At 38.8% G+C, this 26,786-nt stretch overlaps 1 protein-coding gene across 5 annotated transcripts in view; it reads right to left on the reverse strand.

The window, feature by feature from the left end:
- Positions 1–26,786, reverse strand: part of MUSK (muscle associated receptor tyrosine kinase) — a 91,146-nt gene that overhangs the window by 11,975 nt on the left and 52,385 nt on the right. For 3 of the 5 annotated variants that reach the window (XM_061201050.1, XM_061201049.1, XM_061201048.1), the window contains 4 exons: positions 23,084–23,208; positions 16,487–16,646; positions 6,645–6,651; positions 578–841 (listed from right to left, as the gene is read on the reverse strand). In XM_061201050.1, coding sequence (XP_061057033.1) covers positions 578–841; positions 6,645–6,651; positions 16,487–16,646; positions 23,084–23,208 — 556 coding nt within the window. The remainder of the gene's footprint in view (positions 1–577; positions 842–6,644; positions 6,652–16,486; positions 16,647–23,083; positions 23,209–26,786) is intronic. The other 2 variants (XM_061201053.1, XM_061201052.1) reach the window with 1 other exon arrangement.

Below are 26,786 nucleotides of genomic sequence, written 5' to 3' on the forward strand. Positions count from 1 at the left end.
AAAGATAATTCTATTGAAAGTCGGTTTATAAATTTCAGTGTTTAAAGAGTAGGGGGTTTTAAAGAAATATCTGTTTTAAAACTGTTTCTACTCCTTCCACCCCCCCATGACACAAGAGTGTCAGTACTTGAATTAGAATATTGGGTGGAATGTATTTTAATATTCTGACATGCTCACCAAGATCTCATATTTATTGGCAAATAATGCTGAAATACTTGATATGTAGTCTTTATTTTCTCTATCTTGGCTTACTAATGAGGTCCATATTAGTTTGGGATTTTGTTTTTTACTTCCTAGAAAGCAGGGATGTTTATGAATATGATAATAATGTGAACAATAACAAATGTAATAGAATATTATACCTTTTATGGCATTTTCTAACTTAGAGCCCTTGTATAATAGGGTATCACCAGTAATTCACATGGTAGGAATTTTGTCCAATTAATTACCTTATATTTTGGACAAAAGCCAGCTTTTGCCTTTACTCTTACACATAACAACTTCCTCTTTTGAAAACTTTTCCTGTTGGCAGACAGACAAACAGAATTTCCCCATTTATTTATTTTGTAAATTTTACCTGCAAATGGGTGTAGGAGTAGGTGCCACCCCAGGGTTACATTCTTGGAAGATGTGGTTACACAGTAAAGCTTCAGCAGCCGGCCGGCAGAATGGGCTCACTGCTTTCAGTTCATTCCAGGCAGTGTGGACCAGTAGTTCTTGGGCCTCCTCAGGGTCTGCGTAGGAGTTGTTGAAGAAAACAAGAGCATCTTTTGCCAGGACAGCATTACACACCTCCCCTCTGTACTGGGCGCAGTAGCCTTTGTTATCTTTCTGTGGTTTACTGAAAGAAGCAGTGAACAACATTTCTGATCACATGCTATTTTTTAGCATTCCATCTGCCTTTTTGTTTGTTTTCCATTTCCACATCTGCATCACAGAAATAGAAGATTGCACCAGCAAATTGGTTGAAACGTTCCATCTGAATATTGTCTTCATTTCCAGCAGCAATTATATTACCTCTAGCTACTCCAGAGGGCTATGAAGAGGATCAAACGTGATAATGGATGTGGAAAGCTTTGGAAACACTCAAGGCCAGAATGGATGGGAGAATTTTTATTGTTTCCATCATAAATACAATTTGACTCCACATTTGTTACATATAAGCGGACATAGAAAATAAATACATCTAAAAAATATATTCATCATCATGATTAGTAAGTGACTGAACGTAGTAATTGCTCTGATCCAAAGAGCTTGCAGCTTGATGAACATAGTTTATTTAAACGTTATGATAGTTAAGGATTTGAATTTTGTGGCACATCTTCCAAAATCAGATCCTCTCACTCACACATCTTCCCAGCATTCCATTAAAGAATAAGAAGAAAGCCACACAGGGAGGAGAAAGCATTGGCTATGGCTCTCAGAGGAGCTAAGTAGCATCTTCACTTTTGCTATTTTCTCACCACATGTCTTGGGGAGAGTCATCTGGTCTCTGACAATGTCCTAATCTATAAAGTGATGTAAGTAATTATCCTGAACCCAGGTTATTGTGTGTTCATGGGTAATATAAGTGTTAGCACAGCAATAAGATTAAAAGCTTATCTGCTATAACAGTTGAAGAGGACAATAAGAAAAATGGAAAACGCAGCTGGTAGTCCCTCCACATATCCACTGCTTCCTTAATGCAATGCTGGGAATTATAATAACTCCTGTACTCACCTGACAGATATTTATTGAGCACTTATTATGTGCAGGCACTGTAATGGTCTCAATATATCCTTATGCCTTCCATCAGATATCTCATTAACAATGACAGCAAATTCAAGTTGCACTCTCATTTAGATTTGTACATCTGTTGGAATTTAGCATTTCATTATCTTTATATAAAGGATTTCAAGGAAAGAAAATTAAACAAATTGGAATTTGTGGGGATTGTTTAAGTTGCTAACAGACCCCATTTGAATTTGAAAAGTTGATTAGAAACATCATTGACTGGTCTTTGAAGCAAATCTATTAAATGAGATACAACTCGTTCAGGTAAAACAATGAACTTCCCTGAAATACTATATTTTAAAATGATGTTTTGTAACATAGAATCATTCTCTAATTCATACTAGCATTCTACTAATTAGTCAACATGAATTTTATTGCATTACCTGTAATTCATTGGGGATTTTTTAAATGAAGGCCTTGAATAAGAAAACACAAAACTCCCATGAAAACTTGGGCCCTATAGGGTTGAGAAAACACCCAGAGAAATAGCTCATGACTCAACCTCTGAGGGAACTCAGGGTATGCTGACACTAAGAAAGTTCTAGAGAAGCAAGGATACTGTGCTTTAAGAAACTGAATAATAATACCTAACAATTAGAAATACCCCAAACTGGCTTACAAAATGGTCACACATATTGATAATCCTTCCATAAAAAGAGAGGATGGATAAGAGCAGGTGTGACTCTTTTCACTTAGAAAAAAACTATAGGGACTTCCCTGGTGCCGCAGTGGTTAAGAATCCACCTGCCAGTGCAGGGGACACGGGCTCAAGCCCTGGTCCGGGAAGATCCCACATGCCGTGGAGCAACTAAGCCCGTGCACCACAACTACTGAGCCTGTGCTCTAGAACCCGTGAGCCACAACTACTGAGCCCGTGTGCCACAACTACTGAAGCCCGTGTGCCTAGAGCCCATGCTCTGCAACGAGAGAAGCCACCGCAATGAGAAGCCCGCGCACCGCCAACGAAGAGTAGCCCCCCTCGCCGCAACTAGAGAAAGCCCGTGCAGCAACGAAGACCCAACACAGCCAAATATAAATAATAAATAAATAAATTTATAAAAAACTATATCATGTAAAAGTTGAATATTTCTCCTAGTGTCTCTGAGCTGAGAACTATTCATCCATGTTGCACGGTCGTGTGTTAACTATTGAATGACACTTCTTTATTTTTCCATGAATATTTTTAATTTAAAAAATTCATGATTTTTTCTTTAATTACATAAGCAAAAAACATTTAAAAGAAAACACTGGAAACTAAGAAAAATTACACAAAAGAAAATAGCCTCAGAGATAAGGATTATTAATAATCAATTAAGAACCAATTCTTTTTTTCTGAATTTCTGCTGCTTCTCTTTTGAAAAGCCCTGGAAAAATCTTTAGAACAACCTCAATGTGAATTAATAGTATGGAGTCCTCACTGATTTTTGAACATTAGCTATATAATGCAAAAGAAAAAAAAAAAAAGAAAAAGCAGAATACGTTTTGAATAGAAATGAGAAGATCTTGGTTTTAATTTTGATTTGTCTTCCTACCAGCTTGAAGATAACTAGCCTGTGAAAACCCTTTGCATGCTGGGAAAAACCATACAGATACAAATTATATGGTTCTTATTAATTTTCTATGTCTCTGTGATGTTCTGGGAGCATTAAAGACTTAGCTTTGGTAGTATATCTTTGCTTGGATTAGCACCACAAGGTAAGGGATATATAGGACCAAATATATATATACAGGAATAGAGTGAGTGGTTTAAAAATACACAGGGAGGACACATGTGCCGAACAGTGTGCGAATGAAAGAGGGCATGTCTTCTGCGGGTGGCCTGTATTTTAATTTCCCTTTTACTATATATATATATACACACACACACATACATAATACATACATAAAGAGACTGCCCAGTCACAGTTTCAGTCAGAGTTGGAACAATTTCCTCCCCTGTTCTGCTGACTTATAAACCTCAAATTTTATGCAGTGATCAAATTTCAGAGGCAAGATATGGAGACCAATGGGGCCATTTTTTCCCTCATCCTTCTAACCCTATCACTTAAAAAATTTCTTTTAAGGAGGTCACAGCAAAACCCAGGGAACAAGATGAATGCAAAAAATTTCCATTGGTGTCTTTTGTCTTGTGCAAGTGATGAGTGCCCTTTCTGTCCAACTGAAGTCGTATTTCTCCGCGTGCAGATCTTGGGACTGTGGATGGAGTAACAGCAGAGGCAGCTGGTCCTGTTGCTCCTGTGAACAGTGGGGCAGAGGTCACAGGGATCTGTTCACAGAATGCTGGTTGTTTTGGAATGATCTGCTGGACTACCTCCAAAAATTCTAGTTAATATTGCACATGGAGCCAGTCGCTCTCTTGTCTCCTGACAGACTGAACCTGGCTGACCTCTCTTTCTGAACAGTTTCTCTTTTTGGAGGCAACAACTGATATTTGATCCCTAGTCCCCCTTCTAACTTATTTTATAGCAGACAACTCTCCTTGGTCAGATGGAATATTTAAAGGATTCTCACTACACCTTTTGCTTTTATTTTCTCTCTGCTTTAACATGTATGAATCACATTCAGTAGAATACAGTTGACCCTTGCACAACATGGGTTTGAATTGTATGGGTCCACTTACGCACAGCTTTTTTTCAATAAATACTACAGTCCTACACGATCCCATCTGTAGTTGGTTGAATCCAAGGATGCAGAACGTGGATATGGAGGAACCACATAGACAGAGAGCCAACTCTAAAGTTACAGGGCATGCTGGTTGGTGCCCCTAACCCCTGAATTGTTCAAGGGTCCACTGTTTTAAAATGTGATCTTCCAGTTTCTATGAGGGCAACATCTCTTCCCTTTGAACACATAATACAATACGTTGTCCAAGGGCACATCCAGATGACCAGCCATGGCATGGTTGGTTGGGACAACCCCACTCCCCCAGCGGAAACTCCACACCTTCTTTTCCTGCCCTCCCTAGGGCTGGCACACCTGAGAACGGGACCTCTCCTCTGATAGCGACACAGCTTCTTCCTTATACAGCAACTGCCAGGCTCCCATTGTACTTTCCCAACAAATGTGATGGCCAGGGCCCTACGCCACTCTAAACTTCCAAAGCAAACTGGAATTCTTTTTATCCTTTCATGCCTAGTGTCTTTGTATGTGATTCATTCTCTATGACAGGGATCAGCAAATAGAACCCACAAGTCAAATTTGGCCTACTGCCTATTTTTATACCACCTGTGAGCTAAGGATGGTGTTTACATTTTTAGATCGTTGAAGAAAATCAAAAGAAGAAGTGAAAATTATATGAAATTCAAATTTCAGTGGCCAGAAGTAAAATTTTATTGGAACAGAGCCAAGTTCATCCATTTACAAATTGTCTATGGCTCCTTTTGTGCTGCGATAGCAGAGCTGAGCAGTTGCAACAGAGACCGTATGGCCCACAAAGCCATATACTTGCTATCTAGCCCTTTGCAGAAAACCAAAAGTGCTTGTGTTATCACAAGTGAAAAATGGTATGGAATTTTCATTAGTTAGCATTTATTTGACTATAATCAGTTAAAATTCTTTTCATTTGCATTTAGTTGCATGTGAATGATTTATTTCTGTTCTTGAGCCCTTGGAATTTGTGCATGATTCCATTATTATGTTGCCTTGTAACTAATGTGTGTGTGTGGGGGGGGGGGGGTCCCCTAGTAAAATGTAAATTCCTTGCGTGCAGGGAATATGTACAATTTGTTTTGTTTTACCACTTTCCAATATAGTGCCAGGAATAGAGTGAGTGTTTTAAAGATGCACAGAGAAGACAGGTGTGCTGAATGAAAGAGGTGTATGAATGAAAGATGGCATCTCTTCTGTGGTTGGCCTGCATTTTAATTTACCTTTTCCCGTGTTTGTGTTGTATATCCCTTCAGTAGATATTCAGCTTCTCTGTAGAATCCTTCAGGTCAGGACTCTTTCTCAATACCTATTTATTAGGTAAACAAATGCATCAAAGCTATATGAATTGGGAAAAAGATTGAGAACAAACTAAATTTTCTTATGCAATGAATTATTTCATTCCATGGAATTAGAATCAATGGCTTGAGTTGCAGGTCCTGCTCAGTTGTTGTGCTACCTGGATTAGCATCATAGGTATGAATCTGTGTTCTTGAGCCTGTCTGTCTGAGCTCAGATTGAGGCTTTGTAGTTAGCTATGTGGTCTGGACAACTCTTGTGCCTCAGGTTCCTCATATAAAGAAAGAGGGATGATAGTTTTTGCCCCATAAAGTTGCTGAAACATTAATATGAGAACAGTGGTACTCAAAAATGCCCTGCAAAACTTAACTGCTATTATTATTAGTAATTAACCATTCTAAATCTCAGTTTCATCATTTGTAAAATTAGATGAAATTTTACACATCATAGGGTTTTTATGAAAGGCAATTTTATGCAAATAAAATGCTGTAAGTTTCACAGTGTTATATTACATGGTGTTACTTTCTTATCTGCAGGATAAAGCTATGAGGGAGGGTTTGGGAGTCAGTTCTGTGTCTCTTTTCCAAGCCTATCATATACTAACTGTGTAAGTCATGTGTACTCTCCAGTTCAAAGTAACTCTCTTAGTTTCTTTTCTGTACAATAGGGATAATACTAGCACCTATTTCATGTCCTGAGGATAAATTTTTAAAATGCATGTAAAGCTCTTAGCACAGTGCCTGATACATAGTAAGTATTCAACAGATGTTGCCTATCTTCATCTTCATCATCATTTTGTGAGAGTATTAAAAGGATTAGAAATTAGAAAGTTTTCTGAAAGATTACCGTACTCAACGAATAATAGATACTCAATAAGTGGCATGTCAAACAAAGCGAAACAAAACATTGGTATAACAATATCTTACCTCCATTCTAGTAACAGGAAAGGAAGTTTCCACAGGAAATCAAATTAAAGGGGAAAAGAAACAAAAGTTAGTACATTTTCATCTCAAGGTTTGTAACAGATAATTTTCATTCTTCTAATCTCTAAGTTTCTGAAAAGTTCCCTGCTTCTGCTAGGAGGCCACATACTGCATTAACAGGCAGATTTGGAGAAGGAGAGTAAGAAAATATTAAATGTCTCCAGGAACTGATTTCTTCTTTTCAAGCTGAGTCAACCATGGCCTCATTAGCCCAGGCAGTATCATAGGTCAGAATTTCCCTCTGTTGGCCACCCAAGGACTTTGCATCAAGAAAGCAAGAAGTGGAGGTTGAACAGGAAGAGGAGAGAGGTTGAACAGGAAGAGGGTGGTGGAGCTGTGATTCTCACAGACCCACTGGCTTCACGTGGTCACACAGCATCCCACACTCAGAAGGGCCCCATGCTTAATTTAATGTTCTGCTGTTATCATCTTGAAACACTTAATAATTTTTTAACAAGGGGCCCCACATTTTCTGGAGAGAACAGATGGAAGAAACAGGAGGAAATTCTTACAGAGAAAAAGGTATAGAATTTGGAAGGGGTAAAGGCAGACTCTAATAGCAGCTGAGCAGGGAAACCTGTTGAAACATGAAAAGGCCAAGGTTATGTATATGAAAGAGCCCTCAATTTAAGATGTAAAAGAGAGGATTCAATACCATGGAGATCAACCAGAGCCAAAGAGAATCCAGCCATAGAACTTGGGAAGAGATACTAAGCTTAGATAGGCTTCTATTTCAAGGACAAGTGAGGAAAAAAAAAATCAAGGTCATTTAAGGGTGCTCAGTCTTTTCAAGAATATTAAGAGAATCAAAGGATGATTCACTAGGCTTCCATGTGTTTCGTACAGAAATTTCTCCAGTCACATTTTCTTTTTTGCGGGGCGGGGAGAGTGGGGAGCAGGGAAGGGGTCCAAGAGCCTCCGATTACAAACAAGTGCTTTTATCTCAAAACTAGATTTTTAAAAATTTCAAAAACTTCCAACAGTCATCAATATTTGTAGTATCTTTTCCATTATCTGGAAAAGCCAATAAAATGTTGTCTCTCTTCTAAAACATACAGCCAATCTAATATAAAAAAGCTGCCTGATTGTAAAAAGAACGCTTACCTCTTGAGCCTAGCTGCAGAACAGCTGGTAGTAATTTAGTGCGGCTACTGGCTGTTAGTCATTTATTCCTTTCCTTTTTATTAAAAACAAAAACAAACACCTTTAATCCATTGGAAACCAGATGAAGCCACCATGAAATGCCAAGGGACGGGGCCTGTTTTGTTGGTAAGAACACTTCTACCTATCGTGGCTGAAACCCTGGGTGATAGAGGGAGTCGTGTGCTCCTGCTACATCACCCCACGTCTCACAACTGGGGGGAACATTGCGGGGGACACGGGAGTGTGACGATGAGACATGAGAGAGAGTGTGAAACATGGCAGTACGTTCAATCAGCTGTATCGACTATAAAATAAGAGTCCAAAGCTCTAATTTTTTTCTGTAATAATGTGAAACATCAACTCAAAATATAGAAAATAAAAATACGAGATGAATGAATAAAGAAGATGTGGTATATATACACAATGGAATATTACTCAGCCATAAGAAAAAATGAAATAATGCCATTTTGCAGCAACATGGATGGATCTAGAGATTATCATACTAAGTGAAGTAAGTCAGACAAAGACAAATATCATATATATCACTTATAGGTGGAATCTAAACTATGATGCCAATGAACTTACTTACAAAACAGAAATAGACTCACAAAACAAACTTATGGTTACCAAAGGGGAAAGGGGGGGAGGGATAATTTAGGAGTTTGGGATTAAAATATACACACTACTATATATAAAATAGATGACCAACAAGGACCTACTGTATAGCACAGGGAACAATACTCAATATCTTGTAATAACCTATAATGGAAAAGAATATGAAAAAGAATATATATAACTGAATCACTTTGCTGTATACCGGAAGCTAATACAACAGTGTAAATCAATGATATTTCAATAAACATTAAAAAAATAAAAATACATGGTCCATTTTGGGAGGGTGGGAAACTCCAATACTAACATATCGGATTTCTCCCTACTGCCCAGCTTTGGTTATGCTACATATTTTCATTTGAGCTTTAAATTTAGTGACCAGAATCCCCAGACTCTGAGGTCAATTCAAAGAAGGGGCATTGCAGACAGTGGGGGTGTTGGTAGAATGAGGAGTGGCTTATGTTAGAGGAGGGATGTGACCACAGACTCATTCCTGTACCCTCAGACTGAATACACAGAAAAGAACTCTGGACCTCAGTATTTCGTGAAGGACCTATTAATGCCATTGAGAATGGAAAATACAAACATGGATTTTCCTCTACTGGATCCCTGTGTCTATTTTTCCCAGCTTTATTAAGATATAAGTGACATTCAACATTGTGTGAGTTTAAGGTGGACAAGGTGTTGATTTGCTACAGTTACATAATGCAACTCTCTTAGCAACTTTCAAGTATATAATACAGTATTAACTATAATCACCAATGATGTACATTAGATTTCCAGAACTTATTCATCTTATAACTGGAAGTTTGTACCATTTGACCAATGTCTCCCCTTTTCCCCCACCCCACTGCCCCTGGTATCCACTACTGTACTCTGTTTCTATGAGTCAGATTCCACATATAAGTGATATCATACAGTATTTGTCTTTCTCTGTCTGACTTATTTCACTTAGCACAATGCCCTCAAGTTTCATCCATGTTGTCGCAAATGACCAAATCTCTTTCTTTATCGTGGCTGAATAATATTCCATTATATGTATATACCACATCTTCTTTATCTATTTTTCTGTTGACACTTAAGTTGTTTCCGCATCTTGGCTACTGTGAATAATGCTGCAATGAACATGAAAGTGCAGATACCTCTTTGATCTCCTGTTTTCATTTCCTTTGGATATATATCCAGAAGTGGGTTTGCTGGATCATATGGTAGTTCTATTTTTAATTTTTTGCAGAAGCTCCATACTGTTTTCTATAGTGGCTGAACCAATTTACAAGTCCACCAACAGTGGGTCAGGGTTCCTTTCTCACCAATACTTGCTAACTCTTATTTTTTTGGTGATAACCATCTTAGTAGGTATGAAGTGATATTTCATTGTGGTTTTGATTTGCACTTCCCTGAGGAATAGTGATGTTGAACACCTTTTCATGTACCTGTTTGCCATCTGTATGTCCTCTTTGGAAAAATGTCTATTCATATACTTTGTCCATTTTCAAATTAGATTGTTTGGTTTTTTTGCTGTTGTATGTGTTCTTTATATATTTTGGATATTAACCCCTTATATATAATTAGCAAATATTTTCTCCCATTCTATAAGTTGCTTTTTAGTTTTGTTGATGGTTTCCTTTGCTGTACGGAAGCTTTTTAGTTTGACGTAGTCCTACTTGTTTATTTTTACTTTTGTTGCTTATGCTTTTGGTATCATATCCAAAAAAATCAGCACCAAGACTGATGTCAAGGAACTTACTGTCTGTTTTTTCTTCTAGGAGTTTTATGGTTTCAGGTCATGTGTTTAAGTCTTTAATTCATTTCAGGTTAATTTTTGTGAGTGTTGTAAGATAGAGGTCCAGTTTCATTCTTTTGCATATGGTTATCCAGTTTTCCCAACACCATTTATGGAAAAGACTGTCTTTTCCCCGTTGTATATTCTTGGCTCCCTTGTCATAAATTAACTGACCATATATGTGTGGGTTTATTTCTGGGCTCTTGATTCAATTCCATTTGTCTAGGCATCTGTTTTTATGCCAGTCCCATACTGATTTGATTACTATAGCTTTGTAATATAGCTTGAAATCAGGACGTGTGATGCCTCCAGCTTTGTTCTTCTTTCTCAGGGTTGCTTGGCTATTGGGACTCTTTTGTGATTCCATACAAATTTTTGAATTGTTTGTTCTATTTCTGTGAAAAATGCCATAGGAATTTTAATAGGAGTATATGAAATCCACAGATAGCTTTGGGTGCTGTGGACATTTTAATAATATTAATTCTTCTGATCCATGAACACAGGATATCTTCCATTTATCTGTGTCTTCAATTTCTCTTATCAATGTCTTGTAATTTTCAGCGTACAGATCTTTCTCTTCCTAGGTTAAACCTATTCCTAAGTATTTTGTTGTTTTTGGTGCTATTGTAAATGGGATAGTTTTCTTCTTTTTCAGATGTTTTGTTGTTAGTGTATTAAAAAAAACTGATTTCTGTATGTCGATTTTGTATGTGGAACTTAATTCATTGATTAGTTCTAACAGATTTTGGTGGCGTCTTTAGGATTTTCTATATATAAGATTGTATCATCTGCAAACAAGGAGAATTTTACTTCTTCCTTTCCAATTTGGATACCTTTTACTTCTTTTTATTGCCTGATTGCTTGGGCTAGGACTTCCAGTACTATGCTGAATAGAAATGGTGAGAATGGGCACTCTTGTCATGTGCCTTATCTTAGAGGAAAAGTGTTTAGCCTTTTGCCATTGAGTATGATGTTGGCGGTGGGTTTGTCATATGTGGCCCTTATTGTGAGGTATGTTCCTTATATTCAATTTGCTGAGAGTTTTTATTATGAATGTATGTTGAATTTTGTCAAATGCTTTTTCTGCATCTATTGAGAGGATCATGTAATTTTTATCCTTCATTCTATTAATGTGGTGTATGACACTAACTGATTTGTGTATGTTGAACCATCCTTGCATCTCAGAGATAAATCCCACTTGATCATGGTGTGTGATTCTTTTAATGTGCTGTTGAATTTGGTTTGCTAGAATTTTGTTGAGAATTTTTACATTTATGTTCATCAGGGAAATTCGCCTTTCGTTTTCTTGTAGTGCCTTTATCTGACATTGGTATCAGGGTAATAAAGATTGGTGTTAATTCTTCTTTAAATGTTTGGTAGATTTAATACCTGTGTCTATTTTGATGGCCTCTGGCTCTTCCAGGACTATGCTCATTACAGTGATCATGAGGTGTCTTGCTGGTCTCTGTCACAGGGCTGATGACAAAGAGAAGGCATCTTGCCAATAACCCAGCATCCTGCTGAGTTTAAATTGCAACTTGAGCCTTTTGAGGTTGTGACTGGAGGGGAAATGGAACTTCCTGGTTCATAGGGAGAGGTTCCAAAAGTTTTTCTGGCTGCTTTTGATGACTAACAGCAAATGTAAATGAGTCAGAAAGAAGTATATCACATTTCTCAAATAATACATATGAATCTGGGCATACACATGGAAGAGTTTTGGGAAAATGAAGGCTGATCTTTATTTTTTTTGTTGTTGTCTTTCAAACACTAGAAATATCATTACACATAATCCTAAGCACTAGACCAGATTTTTCTATTTCCAGTTTTCCTGCTGGGATGAGTAAATAAACAGACGGAGTGAAATCTTCAAAGTGAAACACAGAGAATGTGACAAAGGGGACTGTTGACTACAGAACACTAGGGGAGGATGGGGATGGCTGAAATGAGAGAAAGGAGAATTTGGGGTAAGGAAGCATTGCCAAAATGTCCAGGGGAGGCACCAGGCTCTGGACCTCTGGCCAGCCCCATCAGAGGCCAATGGAGAGAGATGCCAAAAGCAGAAGTGGAGAGAGCGAATGTCACAACCAAGCTCTGAGAGATCTGGAAAGAATAAGACCGTGCTTTGAAATGATTCTGAATTAAAGTGGTTCCATGAATCCCTTTTTCACCAGAGTGGCCTCACTTCCCTGAAATATTGGTTCAGGGAGCACCCCAGAGTTGGGAAGTACAACAGTTTCCTCAGTGATGGCAGGGAGACTTTTATGAGGCATCTAGAAGCTTTGACTGAAAAGAACGGGTTAAGGAGATGAAGAAAAATGGCAGGTGTCTCATGGGGTTCAGAGGTCTTATTCCAATGCACTCATGAGACACCCTCATTAAATCTGCCTGGGGAAATTTTAGGAAAAGTAGGGGAGCTTCAAGTCTCATAGTAAATGGGATCCAACAGGAAAAACAGATCAGGGGATGAACAAAAGGGCCTTGCAGCTTTTTATGAATTAGCTACGTGAGGGAGTCCCTCTACTCATTTTAGTAACTTTTTTTTCTATGTACAGATGGATTCACATTTATTATTCAAATACGGTACCTACAGGCCCATTGGCTAAAGTCAAGTCATTACTGGTTTCAGTCTACACGACCATTGCCCCTACTGGGGTCACTGCTCCCTATCTGCATTCACCTCTGCTGCGGCAAGTTTCCAGCCCTCTCTGCTGCTATGTGCCAACTCACACATTGCTCCCACCATCGCTTTCCCCATGCAGATTCTCCTGCTATTTTCCCCCAGGCTGCCATTGCTATTTGCCCTCATTCTCACTCTGGTCTATTCTCAACATTAATGACTTCTCCCTGCATTCTGGGACATTGCCCTTCTATGCTGCCTGTCCACACTTTAAGGCTCTTTTTACCACCAGAAGATACCATCATTTTCTTTAGGATTACAGCTTCCTCTGTTGGTATATTCTGTTTATTAACGGTGTTGGATCAGGTTCTCATTTGGACTAGGACTGAGATGAAAGGGGTGGTGTTGCCGTTTACACTATGGCGGTAATTATGCTCTATAGTCCTTTCAGCATCTTGGAGATCATGTCATGTGATGGATCTGTCTTTGTGGGGGGGGAGATAAACCCATTTTATCAGGTTCTTCTTTTTATTGATCATAGCACTGCCTTCACACCTGTCTTTGTACTTATGATGGGTGGGCTCTGAAGGTTACCGCACTAAAGGGGGAGTCCCTGACCAGTCCCTTCAGCTTGGTATGTTGCAGAAAGGTGGAAAGTAGGGGAATTAAGAATTCAGATACACATTTTATAGATTCCTTTCTCTGGACCAAAATCCTAGAAGAGAGGTATATTGATAAATTAAGGAAAAAGCCAAAGCAGAGGGAGTTTTTCCTACTTCTTATTTGGGACTCTAAAAGCAGAGAACCTTTTAGGGACCTCTTACCCTGACATAGGATGGCCATATTAGTGTAAAAATGGTAGCATGACATGGTTGGGTAGACAGCAGAACTGAGTTGGTAGGTGTGAATCTTTTTTGGATTTTGTGTAACATGAAAGTGATCCACAAGTTGCTTCAGGCTGCATGAGGGTTAAGGAAGGAGCTGACTTGGATTTTTAGTATATCTGGTATTATAAGGAGAGCCAGGGTGACCTACATGCAGACGTTGCAGAGTAGACTCTAGAGAGGGGCTTGATGAAGGATTTGACTGAGATATAGAGGGTTGTGCTGCTACAGGAAGAGCCTCAGTGGGGCTGAGCCAGACAGGGAGGTCCTCTGGGTCCCAACCAAGCCAAGAGATGAGATCACTAGTTCTCTAGCTGTAGACTTTACCAAATACCAGGGCGGGTCCAGAGGACACCACCGCATAAATCCAAGACTCCTTCTCTCTTTCCATGTAGGGAAGAGATACAAGGAGAAAGGGGAGGACGAAACGTGGCAGGGAACTGATCTTTGAATGACTGAATAATTACCTGAGATGAGACTCTCTTCAGATTAGCAACATTAATTTTTCTTTTCTAACCAGTGGAGGTGATTCTAATCTAAGCTAGATTAGATCAGTCTATTTTCTTGGATTTGAGAATTCATACGTAAATGTTTCTCCTTCTCTCTGCACACACAAACACACATACACACACGTTGTAAATATACAGATATAGGTTATATAAATATATATTTATGTGTTTAACACTGGGTCTTGATCAAATATCAAATAAAACATAAGATAGTGAGAATCATTCCAAGTAATTAAAAAAGCATCAAAAATTTAATTGTTTTATTATCTCTTGAATCTTCTCATGTTCTTTTATCTGTTATTATTTGTCCTAGACACTTTCCTCAAAAAATCTCAGACACATCTGAACTCCTTCTACCGCATTCAAACACTTTCAAATCTTATCTTTTCTCTCCTGATAGGTTTCACGCATCTCCCCTGTTCTCTCTTTACCAATTGTTGCTGTTGTTGTTCAGACCTTCATGACTTTTCCAGACTCCTGGAATTGCCTCCTAACTGCATACCATGCCTCCCCATCTTTTGACACCCGACATCTGTTGATTTGATAAAGAATATATCTGATCATATCACTTGCCTTCTCTAAAAAAATTAAATGACTTCCCATTGATTGAAGAATACAGTCAACCTACTCAGGCTCTTCATAACCCAGCTAGAGCTCACATTTCAAACCTTTCGTCCCATCCTCCACCTCACTCTCAGTCTCCATCATGACTTGCTATTTTCTGAACTCATTTCGACCTTGTCATCTCTAACTCAAATGGTACCTCTTTCCCAAGGATTCCCTTAAACTCTCTCTCTTGTATCTGCTGTTGTACTTTGTGCTTCTGCATAGAACATAGTCTGTGCCATAATGTCTGTGACTGATGGACTTCCTTTTTAGATTGAGAGTCCCTGAAAAACTGGGACTCCATTGCTAATGATCCCATTTGTTAATTAAGTTTGCATACTTTACCTAACGCAATGGACTGAGCCCAGTGTATTTAATAAATGCATGTAAGAGTGCTTCGTAAACAACAAAGTGCTATGTGAATAGTAATCATTTTATTATTATTTGTTAAATTGAGTTGAATTTACTTTTAAGAATCTCACCCTTCTCTGGGAAAATGACTTCCCATCAGTGGAAATTCTCAAATAACTGATATGATGTCTCAAGATACTGTAGGCAGATATATCCTTGGAAGAGAAGGCAGAAGGGATCCTTGGTTTTGAAATCTCTTTCCTTCATGGACATGCCTCAGAGGGCCAGCCTTGTCCAATGCTCCCTTTGTATTTCTCTGTGTCTTTATTCACCTCATGCGAAAAAATCACAAACATTACTGGAAATTTCCCCATCAGGGAAGATCTAAGAAGTGGCACTGTAATAAGAAATAGTAGGCTCTGGGGAGCTGGCCCTGGGCACAGGTTCTACCAGTGCTTGCCTTACATGTGAGGCCAAGCATCTCTCTGCTGACCCTTGGACAGTAGACATGCTATGAATATTATCATGCCTGGCATTTCCTGATACAGGGATTATTTCCATCTCTAGGAATTCCACAAATGTTCTCAGAAGCCTTTGGGACATTTAAGTTTTAAAAATAAACCTTTATAACTCAACACAAGTATCCTAGAAATCCATGTGTCAGCCCTCTTCCTTGAAAATACCTGTAGGTCCTGCTATCACTTGCATGAAACAGGAAGGGGAAAGACCATAAGGTAGATCACATATTCATAAGTAAAAATGCCCTCAAAATGTAGCCATGCAGAAACTGGCACAACCATGTTAAATATCTGCCAACTTCCTCTTTAGAGCCTTGGAAAGTTTGATTAATCCCAAGAAACAAAGAAGAGGAAGGGAAGAAAGAGGGGAGGGAAAGGAATGAAAAAGAATGGGAGGGACGGAGGGAGGGAGGAAGAAAGGAACGAAGGATGAAAGGAAGGAAGGAAGGAGGGAGGGAGGAAGGGAAGAATAAAAGAAGAAGAAAGGGAAGAAAAGAAAATGAAAGAAAAAGAAATGAACTCCTGGAAGCTGTTACCCATCACTTGGGCAGGTATTTGAGAATCTAGCTTTTGAAGCAACAAATCAGCCAAAGTCAATTATCTAGGTCAACCTCTGGAGTATCCCTATGGAGGAAGAAATATCCCAAACGGGACTGGAGTCAGAGATTAAAAAAAAAAAGATTTTCCCCAGTGAAAGATATTGTGGAATAGTGCCAACTCTCTCCACTCCTGGAGCAATGCAATTGTGAAAATCCATCCTACCTGCTATACTAATGGTGGCTGCAGCCTTTGCAGTACTGAATTTCTCTCCATGCTTATTAGTAGCTATGCATGTGTAGAGTCCTGGCTTGGTGATAAACAGCTGCAGTCTTGAGTCAATTACTCGGTCTTTCACACTTTCTTGAATGGACCCAGAAGAAACCTGGTGGAGTCAGGGGAAAAAGAAGATAGAATTAGGTCAAGGATTTCTAATATGCCATATCAGTTGCCTGGAAAGAAAAAGGATAAGGATTATGATCAAAAGGCATGTGGTAGATTGCAAAAATTGCCAACAACTTTTCTCTCCATATGCCATGACCTTGCAATGTGACTTTGTTGCTCTTCCCTCAAGAGGTGGCATCTTTCTCCATGCTTTGAATCTTCATTGGCTTGTGACATGTTTTAGAAAGACACAGAGACTTGCAAAGTTCTTGCACATTGTGGCTTGCTTTCTTGTTGCTCTTAGACCTCCTGTGAACAAGCCAAAGCTAGCCTGCTGGAGGATGAGGCACATATAGCCCATTTATCCTCATTGATCCAGCTAGGAGCCAATAATATCACCCAGATATACGAGTAAGGCCATTCTAGACCAATCAGCTCCCAGTCAACCTGCCAAGCACAGGGGCTAGATCAGCAAGAGCAGGCAATCCTAGCCCAAATCAGCAAAACCATCCGGTTGACCCACAGACTTGTGAGCATTAATACATGGTTATTGTTTTAAGCCATTAGGCTTTGGGATGTCTGTGATACAACAATAGATAACTAATGCAAGGTAGGAAAGGATATACTGTGTGGATCCTCCAAGATATGTCTCTCTGTCTTGAAGATAGAGTCAATTATGAGAGGTTATAGAGTTTTGGGCTTATTTTCATAATTCCTGTTCAGTTCCCCATAAATGCACATCAAATGGTGAATGGTTATGAGGAAAAAATGGTTGTAAAGCCAATTCTGTTTCTGCCTCGTTACTTAAATCAGAAAATCAAATGTCCTCAAAGAGCCAGGCTATCAATGCCATATTAGCACATAATTGACAGGTTAATTTATGTAAATGCTTATTAGCTGTCAGCATTCAACTCTGTGAGAAAGACAGCTGCCTAGCACATTCTATTGCGTTGCAGAGATCCAATTTACACCCTAGTTTGTCTGACCCCAAAGCCTGTGCTTTTAATCATTATGCTTTAGTGCCTTCCCTAGTCCTAGAAAACAGAATAGAGTTATTAGAAAACGACAGTAATAACAACCTCAAATCAACCATGAACAAAACAAATATCTGACTTAAATGTCATTGTTAAAGTGGTGGCATTTCTTAAACTGGTGATTCTTTCTTCACTGTTTTCTTAAGCACTCTACCATCTTTTCAATAATTATTGTTTAATTATCATTGCTTATATGAGGGGAAAATGCTGGTTTGAGGGAAGTGTGAATGGAATGACAATCAAGGAATTAGCTGATGGTTTACCTTGACCTTATCTTGGAGGAGTAGGGATGAGTACCATGGTGGCCTTGAAAGAGATCTTTCTGTCTAGTAGAGAATGAAAAACTTAGAGCCAGTTATTTTACTGTTTCACATGAGGGAAGATTTCACAGTTAGACCAGCAAGGGGGAGGGAAGCCCTGAGGTGAGACCAACTTTCCATCCTTCTGCTGCTAGGTGGCTGGCTGGCCCCAGAACCCAGCACTCTCTGTAGCAACTAGGCAGTGAAAGTTTGTTCAATTAGCTTCTTCGTCTTTTTCTTTACCTGCGCTATTAGTCTCCTTATGAGAAACACTGGTTTATGTGAGCATCAATTTACCTTAACTGGGGAAACGTCCCAGGTCAGATCAAGTATTGTGGCATTTTCCCCAGATAAGCAGCCTGGACTCTATGAGAAATTGACAAGGCAGAGAGAAAAGTATCTTTAAGAGACATACATGCAGTTGGGAATTCAAACCGAATTCATCATTATCATATTTATCAGAGGTGCAAGTTCTTATGGATTTGAGTGTCCAAGTTAGATGGAAAGGATTGAACAATTTGAAATATAATTTTAAAAAAATTTATTGGAGTATAGTTGATTTACAATGTTCTATTAGTTTCAGGTATATAGCAAAGTGATTCAGTTATACATATATTCATTCTTTTTCTGATTCTTTTCCCATATAGAGTCTTACAGAATATTGATTAGAGTTCCCTGTGCTATAGAGTAGGTGCTTTTTGGTGAAATACAATTTTGGACTCTCCCTGAATTTTAATACAAAGCAACATTGAGAAAAAAGCTGAAGACCTCAAACCTCTGTCAGTCAGTATGCCTTAATGCTCTCAGGATATTTTGTTTATAAATATAATCCCTTTCCAGTTTATATATGTGAAATCCATAGAACAATTACCTTCCTCCTTTGCAAAGTTCATTCCCTCTTTCAAGAAGCAGGTCTGTACCGTCAGTGCCTGGGAGACAACTCAGAAACGAGTAATCCCCCAAATGCTGACTAAACTCCCACGATTTTCATGTTCACACCTAGGAAAGTCACTCCTCAAGGTCACTGAAAACATTCTTGGGAGGAAAGAGAAGTGAGTTTTAAACCGCCTGACCTCTCTTCTCCTGGACATCATCCAGGTGCTGACATAGTTCAGCGAGTAGACTAGCAAGTTCTGAGGCTCATTGCCTGATTATTATGTGATTCCTAAGAGCTTTTCCTCCTGTTTCCAGAGGCCTGGCTTGATTCAGTTTGTGACTCACGCACAGCAGGCCTTGTTAGTCATCGTTTGAATTTGTTTTTCTTTCTTCATGGAGCAGCCTGACCCACAGTTTAGTATTTTTGATGACCTAAAATTCAAAACAGCCCTTTGCCCTGCGTTTTGATCATTTTGCTCTTCAGGTTTAAAAGCTCAAAATGATGAGTTCAGATTATTCCTGGGCGCTTTGACCAAGGTATGCTGAGGCGAAGCTGAGGACTTAGTTGAGGTGACTCTATCTGGTATTACAGTAAATATGGTATTTCTCCAAGTCACCCAGGCATACTGACCTGGAAGAGATGGATAAACAGCTCTCTGCTCTATGTGTGGTGTTGGGACAGTGACCTCAAATGAGGCCATCGAACAGGAACTCTATTAAATAGGCATATTAGTTCACACCTGATTTAACGTATGTAAAAGCCTTCTGAGCGAGGCAGTATAGGTGGAATATTTTTTACATATCGTTAATATATTAATAATGCTGTTTGGAGAGAATCTATCCCGAGTTATGGATAATCCCACAACTTCATCATGATTTGACCTCAACATAGAGAAGCCTCTGAATGGTATTCTGGCTTCTATGACCTTGTCTTGCAAATAGTCCCAGCTGGCTAGGATTGTCTCAGGGACCTTTAGGATGTGGCCCAATATGGTCCATGTTTAGGACTTGTAATAATGTCTGTCTATGCATCATAGAAAAAGGAACAATTGAGAAAATTTCCCATGCTGTTTTTGATCAACATAGCTACGAATATTGACCTCTTTCGATCTGGCTGCTGAAATATTCAACTTAATATATTCCACTTGATATATGTAATTATCTTGGTTTACCCAGTTAGTGAGAGAAGATGTTTCCAAAGCTCGTGTTCTTTAAACCAAAAAACTGCCTCTTAAAAATATGTATAGGGACATCCCTGGTGGTGCCGTGGTTGGGAGTCTGCCTGCCAATGCAGGGGACATGGGTTCGAGCCCTGGTCTGGGAAGATCCCACGTGCCGTGGAGCAACTAAGCCCGTGCACCACAACTACTGATCCTGCGCTCTAGAGCCCACGACCCACAACTACTGAGCCCTCGTGCCACAACTACTGGAGCCCGCGTACCTAGAGCCCATGCTCCGCAACAAGAGAAGCCACCGCAATGAGCAGCCAGTGCACCATAACGAAGAGTAGCCCCTGCTCGCCACAATTAGAGAAAGCCCGCGCACAGCAACGAAGACCCAACGCAGCCAAAAATAAATAAACATATAAATTAAAAAAAAATACGTATAATATATAGGTGAGCCTCCCTTTAAGGAAATTCAAAAACCACAATATTCAACACAGATGATTTGGCTATTTATTTTATAAAATTCTTCTAATAAGTTAAAATGATTCAACTTTTAACATATTTTAGGAACTATATTGATTGGACAAAACAAGAGAGATGTGCAAATTTTCTACATTTTTTATCTGAATGCCAAAATAATAAATAGAGAGATGGGTATAACTTTAAATAAATCTGGTTATCAAAATATAAGGATATTTTCTTTTAGAAAAGTAAACTCTGCTGTAGCCACACCAAACTATTATTTCCAACGTTGTAAAACAAAAGTGACATTACTGCTCACTCTGAGTTCATCTAAGACTACAAATTTTCATGAAAAATGAATGATATTTCCATAGGATAAAAGCAAAAGAATTCTTGATGGCTTTGGGGTAAGTTGCTTGCTTTTCTCTTGTTCTTTGGCTGTAATCATTCAGGGTTTTAGTTTACTGGCATGTTCATGGAGGAGGAGAAAAGGAGCATTCACATCTTTTAAAGTACTCGTTGCACTTGGTAGTGTGTTATGTAGTTCACTGGCTTATAGTTAGTGAAAAGCCACAGTTCAAATTCTGTTTTATTCTGTGTCAAATAGCTCCCAACTCTGCATTTGTCTTAATCCCGCCCACCCAGAATGATACCAGGTCTTTGGCCCTTCTCTGTTCTCCTCAATAGACTTTTCTGGTTGGATACTTGTCCAACATTAAATGCCTGCAGTTGCCTCCAGTTCCTGTGATTTGCATCAGCACGGGGCAGTCATCTCGATTTCTATTTGGACTTGGATAGTAGCACCAAGAACAAGACTTGGCTGTAAGAGTAACACTCTCTCTGACCATGAGAACTGCAGATGGCCTTTTGCTTTCTTCCTGGAAGAAAGTTACCATTCGTTTATGTTATTCCTGTTTTAGAATCTCTGGCGAAGAATCCATTTTGCTTTCCGTTTTTTGTGAATCACATCTTGAAAGATGAAGTTGGAGTCTCAATAAGACCAAAACTAACTCTAACCATTGGCTTTTGTTACTATTCCTCAACTCCAACAGAGAATAATCATATATGTTCCAGTTCTAAACTCATAGGAGCCTTTTGAAAACACTGAATTTTTTAAAAGCCTATGTCTTTCCATTTTCTGTATTAACTGTTTTCACAGAGTTTAAGACAAATTAATAAAGTCATATTGTCAGTTCCCCAGTTTTCTTAGGGCATCTCTTTACACTACTTTGAGAGGCTTAAGACAACTCCTACAGCTTCACGGAAAAGCCACAAAACATACTGCCAAATAAGATGTGAATTTTAAATGGCACCTAAAATTTAATTCGAGAGTTAAAGAAGAACAAGACTACAAGTTACTTTACTATAACAAGTTTAAGGCAGTCTAAGATTAGTAGTAGCCCCTGGTCCCTAGCAGAAACAAACAAAAATTCTCTGGAGAAAAGAACCTTTATCTAGACCTCAAATTAATCTCTGACATTTTTTTTTCTCAAAACAATGAACAGCAGGTAGTCAAAGATAACTAGGCACACAAGGAAACAAAACACAATGAAAGAGTCAGCAGGAAAACAGACGACAGAAACAGACCTACAAGGGCATCCCGTCTCACTCAAATAAAGCCAAGTTGTACCAATTGACCTATATAAGCCTATAGGATCTACAACCCCTATGCACACCCCTTACCTCTTTCCTCTTTGCTCACTCACCTCTAGCCACACTGACCTACTGGCTGTTCCTCTGACATACCAGGTGCACCTTTATCTCAGTGACTTTGCCTGGTTATCATCCCCCCATTATCTACATAGCCTCCTCCTTCAGCTCTTTCAGATCTTTGCTCAAATATCTCCATCTTAATAAGGCTTCTCTGACCACTTTATTGAAAATGGAATCTTTCCCCTGAGATTGTATTTTCTCATTTTCCTGCTTTATTTTTCTCCATGGCATTTGACACTATGCACATAGACTATAGATTCTCCCATCTGCTTATTTTATTGTTTGTTTTTCCCCATCACAATGTAAGCAACTTGAGGGCAGGAAACTTTACCTGTTTTGGTTATGCCTGTATCCACAATGTCTAGAATAATGCCTGATGCCCAGGAGATGCTCAATAATATTTGTAGAATGAATAAATGAATGTTTTTATGTAAAGTGCTTAGAACAGGGCCTGGTCATAGCAACCACATACTATATATTAGTTATTATTACCAGTATTAGAAATGAAAAGAAAATTTTGTTGCACTAACAGACATGGGTTCTAATTCTGGATTACTTTTCATCAAAGTAGGCTCCAACAGTGAACTAATTCTGAAACTGATGAGTTTTGTGTGGGAAGGAATTAATACCACTTCCCTTTTACACAAAAGCATAAAGAATGAATTTGACTTTCTACTATCCCCATGATACAAGGAAAGAAGTAAACCTATGGAGTTCAGTCTCTAAGGCAGTGACTTCTAGGATGAAAATACTGGAAGGCTTTGAAAAATGGAGATGCAGGTGGGACCAATGACAGAGGTCAAGGTAACTCTACAAATAAGTGGTCTGCCCTGAAATTCACCACCAGTGCGTCTTCCCCAGACAAGTTTCCATGTAGTTGGCACTCACGGCGTTTCCATTTTCAATCCAGGTGATGGTGGGGACAGGGATGCCTGTTGCTGTACAGCGCAGGGTCACAAAGGAGCCAAAGGTGACATTGTGGGATTCAGGAGGCCGCAGGATTCTGGCAAAAACTGTTAGGAAAACAGAAGTGGTGAGTGACTCTCCTACAGGGAATAGTCAAGCTGGAGTGGTCTTTAAGAAATGCAAATCAGATCATGTTCTCCTGTGAAGGATCCTCCATGTTCCCTCTGTCTTAAGGATAATATCAAATGCTATGCCCTGGCTTCTAAGCCATTTATGCTATGACCCTATGCTTCTCACCACTCCAGAATACACCAAGCTTGTTCCCAACTTAAGAGAAGCCCATGCCATCCTTCAGCCTAGAGCACTCATCCCATAGATCTTCATGTGGTGGTTTCCTTGTATCATCTAAGTCTCTGTTTAAGTGACAGTTTCTCAGAAAGGGCCTCCTTGACCATCCAACATAAAGTCTAACCTTCCCCCCATTCGCTTTTTCATCATCCTGTTTCATTGTCTTTACAGACCTTACCCCTATCTGAAGTTATTTATTTTTTTGTCTATTGTCTGTCTCCCTGCAGTAGACCGTGAGTCCTCAACAACCAAAACCCTTGCCTGTTTTGTTCAGTACCTAGGAGAGTGCCTACCAAAGTAATAATATTTAATTGAATTAATGAACTAATTAATTAGTGCTTTACATCTTCAACTGTATCATAGTGGGAGGGCAGACAAAATCTATCCAACTTTTCAGAGAGTGAGATGAGCATACAGGGTCAAAAAGAAAAGGAATATTTTAGACAAAAGTGGGCAGGAGAATGGGTAATTTATATTCTTTTCTGAGGCTGAATCCCCACTAACTAGATAAGAGGAAGTTCTTTTGGTGTGAAAAGAAATTTTACCTTTAATTGAAGAGTGGAGATGAGGTTTAGAATGTACAATAAATTGAAGGGTACTTAGAAACACAGAATCACTAATCTTGGAAGAGACTTCAGAGATCAACTAGATTTCTCCTCTTATTAAATAGATGTAGAAACCAAATCCCAGGTAATTTAAGTTTCTTCCCCAAAGTAATAAAACTGATGGGTGAGAAACCTGAGTTCAAGTCCTCTGACTTCAAATCCAGTGTTCTTTAGACCATTATGGAATCTTTTTAATTGCCCATTTACTGCAAACATGATTTTTTTTTTTTGGCTCTTGCCTTTTGTCTTCTGGGACTTAAACATAGATCATAATATTAGACTATGAAATTCCAATTAACACCAGGCTTTGATGCTTAGTTCTTCTAAAACTGTGAAATTTGTGGAGTCTGTATTCGAAAGGAAAGTACAGAAGAGATAGTATATACTAGACAGGAGATGTACAGGCCAAGGCTAGATCAAATTCAGCTGTATTAGAAGTTAGTCTGATTTTTGAATACCTTTTTAAAAGGGTTACATAATTCAAGGAGATATAGGAGAATATGATTTGACAGTTGTATGCTTTTTGCAAGTTCTAATTCCAGATTTGCAGGTTCAGATGAACTCACCTTTCTTTTTCTTTTTTAGAGAGATGGCAATTGGACCTTGTATTTTCTGATCATATTTTAGAACATAATAAATGTGAGGAAAATATAAATTTTGTCCTTAACCACAAGAATCGAACGCCCACAATCTATTGATCATCGTCTTTTTTTTAAACATCTTTATTGGAGTATAATTGCTTTACACTGTTGTGTTAGTTTCTGCTGTATAACAAAGTGAATCAGCTATACGTATACATATATCACCATATCCCCTCCCTCTTGAGCCTCCCTCCCACCCTCCCTATCCCACCCCTCTAGGTGGTCACAGAGCACCAAGCTGATCTCCCTGTGCTATGTGGCTGCTTCCCACTAGCTATCTATTTTATATTTGGTGGTGTATATATGTTGATGCTACTCTCTCACTTCGTCCCAGCTTACCCTTTCCCCTCCCCCTGTCCTCAAGTCCATTTTCTACATCTGTGTCTTTATTCCTGTCCTGCCCCTACATTCATCAGAATCATTTGTTTTTCTAGATTCCATATATATGTGTTAGCATATGGTATTTGTTTTTCTCTTCCTGACTTACTTCACTCTGTATGACAGACTCTAGGTCCATCCACCTCACTACAAATAACTCAATTTCGTTTCCTTTTATGGCTGAGTAATATTCCATTGTATATATGTGCCACATCTTCTTTATCCATTCATCTGTCAGTGGACACTTAGGTTGCTTCCGTGTCCTGGCTATTGTAAATAGTGCTGCAATGAACATTGGGGTCCATGTGTCTTTTTGAATTATGGTTTTCTCAGGGTAGATGCCCAGTAGTGGGATTGCTGGGTCGTATGGTAGTTCTACTTTTAGTTTTTTAAGGAAGCTCCATACTGTTCTCCATAGTGGCTGTATCAATTTACCTTCCCACCAACAGTGCAAGAGGGTTCCCTTTTCTCCACACCCTCTCCAGCATTTATTGTTTGTAGATTTTTTGATGATGGCCATTCTGACTAGTGTGAGGTGATACCTCATTGTGGTTTTCATTTGCATTTCTGACCTAAATATACATTTCTCCAAAGATATACAGATTGCCGACAAACACGTGAAAGAATGCTCAACATCACTGAACTCGCCTTTCTATCTTTTGATATTGAGGACTCTAAGAGGTGGACTCTAGAAGAGCATGCTAGAAATACACATGTTGGACCCTAAAGCCAGGAGAAAGAAAAAGGAAGGAAGGTGCCAACTTCAAGGCAAAAGTGTTAAAAAAAAAAAAAAAAAAAAGTGGATTTAATGTTTAAAAGGAAGCTGAATTTTGCCCCCTGCCCCAAATAAACACAAAATTGAGCCTGATTTGAAGTAAGTCCTGGGGTCTAATTACCAATATACAAAAGAACAGAGGATTGAGGAACATGTTAAACAACATTATAAGGATACAATTCAATCATATCCCAAATATAGACAATTGAACAGGGCAAGTTATTTTGTTTCCTCACCAAATAAATAACATTGGGGGGAAAAAGAAAAAGAGGGAACTATTATAGATTGAGAAAGACTTAATAGGCATAGCCCTAAATATAATGTGTGAATTCTCATTTGGATTCTTATGCAACAAATCAGATGTAAAAAGAAGTTTTTTGAGACAATCAAATAAAAATTGCACTGTCCTGGTAGTTAATGGTATTAAGAAATTAGTGCTAACTGGGGATGGATGGGGTAATGAAAATGGTAATGTGACTGCGTTAAAAAGCCTTAAAGTACATATGGACTGATTGAATTCATGTCTGGGATTTGCTTTAAAATAAACCAGCAGCAATAAAATGGTACTGGGTTAGATAAAACAAAAATGGTAGACTATTGATCATTGTTGCTGTTGGGTGATGGGAACATGGGAGTTTACTATTAATATATTACTGTATCTACTTTTTTGTAAGATTGAAAAGTTTTAACATTAAAAAGTTTAAAAATTGCAGTAGAGCCTACTCTACAGCTCCAGAGAAACATGCAATGGGACACATACCTCTTTTGCCATTGAAATAGCATAAGGTACTAGAAAACCTGAAACCTGAAGAAGGGTAAGGTTCTGAGGAAAAACATTTGTCAGAGATGTCAGTCCTAAGAGTTCAGAAATAACCACAACAGTTTTAGATCAGAGCTCTGTGGGGGATGATTCCAAATTGAAACAAAATGTGGGACTC

The sequence above is a fragment of the Eubalaena glacialis genome, chromosome 9 (assembly GCF_028564815.1).
Source record: "Eubalaena glacialis isolate mEubGla1 chromosome 9, mEubGla1.1.hap2.+ XY, whole genome shotgun sequence".
NCBI classification, from domain to species: Eukaryota; Metazoa; Chordata; class Mammalia; order Artiodactyla; family Balaenidae; genus Eubalaena; species Eubalaena glacialis.